The following is an 8085-nucleotide window of genomic DNA, read 5'->3' on the forward strand; positions in this document are numbered from 1 at the left end:
ATTAAACTATAAGAATGAAACAAGGCTCATGAAGCTTTAATGCTTTATGCAGGAAATTGCTGTCCATAAAAACCTAGACCCCTTACCTCTCGATTGGGAGGTTACCTAAAAGTCGTTAAAATCACATGCATTGATGCTCCTACCTAAGGAATAAAAAACTATTTTTTTACCTTAATATTTCAAACTTTAGATTCCCAAGACTTAGAAAAAATTGAGAAGATAATCTTTTGCATGCTAATCATATGTTCACCCCTCATACCTAACCAAAAAACAGTACTTACTCCTCCAACTTTATTTAAAAAAAAAAAAACAAACAAAAGTAATAGCAAATTTAATTATAACTATTTGGAGATTTTACTAATTACTAGTTGGCAACCTCAAACATGCTCATCTTTATCCTTGAATTTATTGCAAATGATTGATGTAACATGTTTTTTTTAATGGTTATATTATGCTGTTAACCTCGTAGCTTGAATCATTTTCCTCATAATCTTTGAAGTATTTCTTTTATGAAGAAGTGTCAATTAAATTACAAGACTTTTGTAAGTGTAATAGAAGTAGCAACTGTATGACTTAAAAAAAGTTATTCATATGTCATTATCTTGAAATCATTGATTAATTTCATTTTCATTGAGGAGAAGGAAAACATTACATATTATTCATGCGAAAAAGAAGATAGAAGACAATTGGACAATGGGGACAAGGTTTCATAGCTAACAGGGACGGACCTAGGTGGGGGCCCGAGGGGCCCGGGCTTTGGGCCCCCACCTAGGTCCAAATTTTTAAAAAATTATATATATATATATATAGTTATAATATATTTCATTTATGTAATTAGGCTCTGTTCCAAAACCTTAGGCGCTCTTTTTTCTCAATAAGCCTAACTAGCCTTACCCAATTAGCAACTATTCAACTAAAAAACTTAACAAAAACAATAAAAACATTCACAATAGTGATTGTATTTTAGCAAAAAAAAAAAAAAAAAAAAAAAAATTTACTACTAAAGAACCAAAAAATGATATGTTATTGGAGAAGTTAAGTTAAATTTTTTATAACTAAAGTAAACTTGTATAAATACCAGTTGATCGTAGCAAGTTGTTAAAAATAAAATACAATATTTTATTAAGATTATATCACTTCCTTCAATTAAAAAACTCAAATTCTTTTGCTTCCTTTATTATTTTAATGAGTTGTTTATATTATTTTAAATTAAGTGATAAAAAAAAAATAGAACATTAGATATTAGGTGTATTGTAAAGTGATGTGATAAAAGTTAAAATTTTTAGTATCACCACTGTGAATGCTCTAATTTTTTTATTAAAAAAAAATCCTAGCCAGCTTAGTATTTAAAATTTTGTTTTGTTTTGTTTTTGTCTTTATTGGTAAATGATTGGGTAGAGTCTATATTTGTGGCCAAACCTCAGAGGTACAGAATATTAGCCCAACAAGGCCAATACAATGAATTTATAGAGAGTGGGTGAAAGAGCTGAGCTGTTTATGAATTAAACAACGGTTAATCAAGGTTTAACAGATAGATAAGTGCAAGAATAGGTTTGAAACTTGTATAAATTGTTGTCAGAGGAGACCAACTTTTGTTTATATATTTCTTAGAGCTACAGTAAACTTTCTTCTCTCCCCTTTTCCTATATCTTTTGATTCCCCTCTTATGGGAGGTCTTTTACATTAAATAGTTTTCTTTCAAAATATCTTGATCTTACACTTGTTAGTCATTTAAGCCTTCACTCGAGTATATGTCCCATCAGACATTTTCTTTGGCTCTCTGTGAATGGTGGTGATTGAGACTACACTGTTCAGGGGTCTTCTCCACATTAATACGACCAGAAAAGTTGCTGCAATGCATTTAATGCGGTGGTAGCAGCTTTTTCTTTAGATATTTTCCTATTCTTATCATATTTATACGTTTATAAGGCTCATTCTTATTGCTAGAATTTCCTAGAAGATTGCCCAAGTCCCCCAGGTATCTGCTTGACCAGTACTTTTCATATTCAAGAAGGATGTACTTCTCGAACTATACTCTTCCATCACTTCTTTGCATGGTTCTCCAGCCCTGGGCCTTTTCCAAACATTTTCTCTTCCTCGGACGTACCCATATCTTCAAATAGGGCTCAAGACCCAATATATAAATTTGGGCTTTTATCCCCACAGATTGCATCTTAATATAATTAAAAACAATGAATTTGAGTATTTATAATTTTTTAATAGTATATGGATGCCTATTTGAAAAAAAAATTTCGCCCCCGCTAGCCTAAAATCTTAGGTCTGTCCCTGATAACTAAGATATAATATAAAAACAAGGATACATATAGAGACGTGTTTTGTTTTACTATGTGAAATTAAGAAAATTATTTTTTTCCCTTGACTTTTATGTTGATGAGACAATCAAATGTGGTCCAGTTGTGCCGCCAATGATGTATTAATCAAAACTTAATTGAGCGGTTGGGCATGGTTTTCAATTCATTATCAGCCCTTTACTCACCGCCACTTTCACTACCACCACAAACACCATCTACTCTTCATTTAACATACATATAAATATGGTCCAGTTGTTTTTCCTGTGAAAAACGTTTCTGATATATATGAAGATAAGATGAGCATGTTCATTGTCAGCATAGAGACTTGGCTTATAAATAGAGACCTTCACTCAGTGCAAGATCTGTGTGCAAGTGTACTGGGTTTACATTAGGCAGCAAGTTCTACGAAATTTCAAAGTGAAATCCTTAGAATTCGATCTGTTAATTCTTACATTTTCTGAATACTAGTATGTACTTCACCATTTATGTTTTTCAAACAAGATCATACACACACACACACACACACACACACTTTGGTCCTAATTATTCTAGGTTATATTTCCATTAGAATTTTATAAATTTTTTAGCCTTGATTACCATTTTAGAGAATTTTTTTTTTCATTTTATTTTTTTTATGAGTTTCCAGTGCATGGAATTTATGCTTTCAAACTGCATCATACTTTGGTCCTAATTGTTCTAACTAGGTTACATTTTCATTATATTTAACATTGTTCTTTTCTTCTTATAATAAAATTTTCCAAGTTTAACTTATATTTTTCAAACAAGATCATATTTTGTTCCTAATTATTATAGGTTACATTTCATAGGACTTTTAACTTTGATTGCCATTTTAGATAATTTTCTTTTCTTCTTATAAAATTTTCCAAGTTTCTAATGCATGGAGCTCTACTATAAACTTTCTTATTTTATTATTATTATTTTGGGCACAAGTATATCTTGTGGTTCCTTTTTTCTTTTTTGTTAAATATAATTTTGAATTTCAGAGAACAACTTTCTTCTTTAGAAACAATCAACTATTAAGTATATACTGCCAATTTCATCATGGTTTTTATTTTATTTTATTTTAAATGTCAGTTCGTTTAATTTTTAAAGCCAATTTAAAGTCAGAAAAATGAAGCTTTTTTAATTTACAATACGATTAATTCTGTATAATTTACATTTCCTTAACTTGCAGAAAGAAGTTTTACCTATGGGGTCATTGGAGGAAGCCATTGAAGGATTGAAGAAGTTTCTCAGGTTTACCACTTGTTCAGAAACCGTTTGTTTGTCATATAGGTGTAAATATAAGAAATTTTTAAAGAGGTTTAGATAGCATTACTAGCCTTTCCACTAGGTGTAGTCTCATAAAAAAAAAAAAAAAAAACCTTTCCACTATAGGCGATATGAAATGTTGGTGTAAGAAGGTAAAATACAAACCTAAACTTCTTCTAACACCACACCCCAAAAAAGAAAAAAAGTTTTTAAAAAAGTGATTCTATAACTGCTACAAATATGACCTTGATCATATATCTTACCAATTGACGTGTTAACTTCTAAATATAAAATAGAAAAGTAATTAAAATTTTATTTATTATATTGTTTATGTAGCACCGATTACCTTTATTATTATATTATTTTTAAGTTTTTTGTAATAAAATTGGTGATATTTTCTTTTAGAAAATCATTCAGGCTTTTGATATTTATTATTTGAGATGGAGAAATGATATTTTAACATTGGAAAATGTTAATTTTTTCCTTTTTACCTCCACTCAGGTGATGATGTGTAAATAATTGTTTTTTAGTGTAGAAATATCATCCCTCTATAGTGTGATAATTTTGTTTCGGGTCAAGGGATAACAATAGAAATACAACCTTTGTCATTGTCTCAACAGACACAACATTTACAAACTACAAAGAAAATCTATGCATAACAAGTTCCTTCGTGTGGAAAAAGCATTCACAGGACATTATTATTTGTTGACTCAGAACTTTGGCATGTTTACAATTCCATATGTATTGTTTTTTTTTTTTTTTTTTTTTGCTGAATAATTCCATATGTATTGTTGAAATGAAAAGATTGCTACCAATTAGAGAAGCAACAATTAATGTTATGCTTTCTAACCATACCTAACAATCCATAAGATTGTTGACTAAACTCTATTACTTGGCTGCAGTAACAAGGATGATGTGGCGGTTGCACAAATTGAGAAGTTGATAACTGGATTGCAAGAGACAGATCTCAATGAATTTGACCCAGTTAAAAGGATTTTAGAAGGGTTTCAACACTTCAAGATCAACAAATTTGAGTATGATACCACTTGTTGTGCCACTAGAAAAGTACTTTCAAAATACAAGCATATGATACCTTTATCATATATATGAATTCTCTTGCACTTAGAGCGATCTCATCAAAGATGGTATAAATGCTATAATGTTATTTTAGCAACTAAAACATTAAAAGACAAGCTACAACAAAGATGCAAAACTTAAAAAAAAAAAAAAAAAAGAAGCAATTGAGCTACAGTGAGATGTCAAAGATAAAATCTCACTGTAGCTCCAATCTTATAAATATATATATATATATATATTTTATTCCTTTCTCTCTCCACTTCTCTTTAAAAAATATTTTTTCTCACTAGCTTCTCATCTCTTATTCTCCAGGTCTTGCCTACCTCCTCTTCCTTTCTTCTATTTCTTTTTTTAATTTCTTAAGCTATGGCCGAAAATACCTCTCTCTATTTCTTTTATTTTTTTTCTCTCTTTTGTGGTGGTGATGAGCTTTATGGCCGGTTGTGGGTGTGGTAGTAATGAGTTTTGTGGCCGAACAAGGCCGGTTGTGCGTGTTGTTGTGATGAGTTATGTGGTTGGTTGTGGGTGTGGTGGTGATGGGTTTTGTTGGCTTTGATTGTGTTTTTTATGTGGTGGCTGTTGTGGCCAGTTGTGGTTGTGGGTGTGGTTTTGTGGGGGTTTTTTTTTTTTTTTTTGGTGGTGGTGGTGGCTGGCTGTGGGTTGTGAGTTCTTGTTTGATATTTTTTTAACTAGTGGTGGTGGTTGGTGGCAGTGGGTGGGTAGCAGAGAAGAGATGCATCAGGTGTGGGTGAAGAGGAGAAAGAGATGGAGAAGGAGATGGAGAAAGATGAGAGAACAAGAAAAAAAAAATAAAATAAAGAAAGTATATTTAAATGAAGTGCTATAAAAAATAGAACCTTTGATATTGGGTGTATTTTAAAATGGAATGTTAAAATAGATAAAGTAGGTTTTTGAGATGTTAAAAGCTAAAATTTTTAAAAACTTTGATGAGAATGCTCTTATATGCCCTTAAGCTGTTACCGGTATACAAAATGCTGAAATTTATGGAAAATTATTGTATTTTTTGAAAGTATAATAAAAAGTATTCTCTTATCTCACATGAATTGTGAGTTCTACTATGAATTTAATTAATATGACTCATCATTATGTGAGAGGAGTACGTATTAATTGTACTCTTGAAATGCTATAATTAATATGACTCATCATTATAAACTTACACTTCCTCTTTTACAGATATTACTAATAGATGCTCTAAAGGCATCTATTAATGAACTATTTTAGGAAAATTTTTATTGTAAAATTAAAAAAGCTATAAAAAAATCATTTACTTTTTCATTTTCCTATAAAAAAATTCCCTAAAATGGTTCATTAATGGATGCCTTAAGGGCACCCGTTAACTGAACCACTCTTTTAATTTTTATAATTTTCTTTGGTTTGCTTTTTGTAGCAAGCATCTCGAATTGTACGAGAAACTTGCTGAAGGCCAGTGGCCCAAGGTACCATCTAGACATCACTACTTATCATTACTACTTTTCCAACCTAGTTAGAAGATATCAAAGAGTTAATGTGCAATTCTTTTGTGATTATAAAAATAGAAACAATAAAAACAAACTTAATTTATGTCTATGATTTATGAATGATTAAAATTCTTAATTTTTGGTGTAGTTTTTGGTATTCGCATGCTCAGACTCTAGGGTGTGTCCCTCTCATATCCTGGACTTTCAACCTGGGGAAGCCTTCATGGTTCGCAACATTGCTAACATGGTTCCTGCATTTGACAAGGTTTCCCATTTAATCCTTCCTAATAATCAATTTTGTTAAATTCAACTTGCAAATTCTTGTTCAATTTAACATTAAATATTTTACCAACTTTTTAAAATGCTAATATATTTGATATTGTATAGCTGAAATACTCTGGAGTTGGTGCAGCCATTGAATATGCTGTCTTAGAACTTGAGGTGAAGTCATTTATTTCTCCACAATTTCTTGTTTTGTTTATACAATTTTTCCATGTTTCTTTTTTCAATTTTGTAATTAGGATATCTGAGTGTTACAAGAAATAAAATTCTATAGGTACAAAATATCCTGGTCATTGGACACAGTCGATGTGGTGGGATAAAGAGGCTTATGACTCATCCTGAGGACAATTCTGCTCCTTTGTAAGAGGCTTTCTACATACAGTTTTATATCTAGCAAAATTAAAGTACTTTCTTTGACATACACTCAATTTAATCAACCAACCAATTGGGTCTAAAATAAATAGGGCAATGAAGTTAAGCTAGAATTCTAATTCACATATCTCATCTATCCAATTGATGTGCAGTGACTTCATAGATGAGTGGGTCAAAATTGGATTACCTACAAAGGTCAAGGTCCAAGCAAAGTTTGGTGACTTGCCATTGGAGGATCAATGTAAACATTGTGAAAAGGTTAGCTCTATTTTACCATGTTGTTTCAACTTTAATCATGATTCAAAAGAGAGAAAAAGAATAGAAGAAATATTGACATTAATTATATAGAAGGTTTACCTAAACATGTTTGAAGATAATCATACATTGTGAGTATATGTTGTTATGTAGGAATCAGTGAAGTTATCACTATGTAACTTAGAAACTTATCCATATGTTCAAATGGGGCTGGCAAACAAGAAGCTGAGGTTGATGGGTGGCTACTATGATTTTGTTCAAGGAAAATTTGAGCTCTTGGAGTTTGAGCCTCACTTTCGCCATCTCTTCTCCATATGATCAATCTCAATTGTGTTAAGAAAATTTGATACTATTTTCCATGCTCTACTTCACATATATGCACTACTATATTTCCCTTTATGGACAATAGTGTGAATATGTACTAAATAAAGCAGAGTAGCTCTTTGTATGCTCGCTTTCGCAAGTTGATCTTTTTTATCCTTTAAATTCCGAGTGCCAACTTGTGCAATAATAATTATATTCTTTCCTACATATGTTTTAGATTTTAGATTGCGTAATAAAATCAATTTGATGCCAATGTATCTAATACAAAGTCTTTGATGAGTGCTTCACTTATTGGTACCCACAATTACATAGAAGAAGTATATAAGAAGTCCAAATCCCATAACTGGTTCAAGTTGCTGTCTCTATTTTGAGAATGCAAGTTCTTTCTTTAGCAAAGAAATCATTGAAGGCCATTGCCTTTAAAGTGACACAGACAAAACTCATCCTAAAATTCATGAAGAAAATTCTAAAGAGCAAAGGGGTTATGGAGTTTCACATTCCCAAAATTGCTTTTTCAAAGAAACTGGTCCCCTACGTCTTAACTCTTAACATTTAAATAAAAATTGGAGGAAATTGGAGGATTCAATAACATCCCCCCAAATGAATGATCAGTGAAGGAACACAAGTTCGTCCTATAAGCGAAGAAATATGGGGAAAGAAATATGGGGGAAGCAAGGCCTTTTGGTAAAGAGGTCTTCAAGCTAATCCTTAGT

The 8085-nt window shown here is 31.2% G+C and overlaps 1 protein-coding gene across 1 annotated transcript; it reads left to right on the plus strand.

Moving 5' to 3' along the window:
- The first annotated feature begins 2673 nt into the window (after positions 1–2673).
- Positions 2674–7577, plus strand: LOC112019298 (carbonic anhydrase 2). Its single transcript, XM_024051834.2, has 9 exons — positions 2674–2779; positions 3508–3569; positions 4487–4618; positions 6070–6118; positions 6288–6404; positions 6527–6580; positions 6696–6781; positions 6946–7051; positions 7202–7577. Exons 2-9 carry the CDS (start codon positions 3523–3525, stop codon positions 7364–7366), a joined length of 756 nt encoding a protein of 251 aa, XP_023907602.2. The 5' UTR covers positions 2674–2779; positions 3508–3522; the 3' UTR covers positions 7367–7577.
- Positions 7578–8085: the final 508 nt, after the last annotated feature.

The sequence above is a fragment of the Quercus suber genome, unplaced genomic scaffold (assembly GCF_002906115.3).
Source record: "Quercus suber isolate HL8 unplaced genomic scaffold, Cork oak 2.0 scaffold_77, whole genome shotgun sequence".
Lineage (NCBI taxonomy): Eukaryota > Viridiplantae > Streptophyta > Magnoliopsida > Fagales > Fagaceae > Quercus > Quercus suber.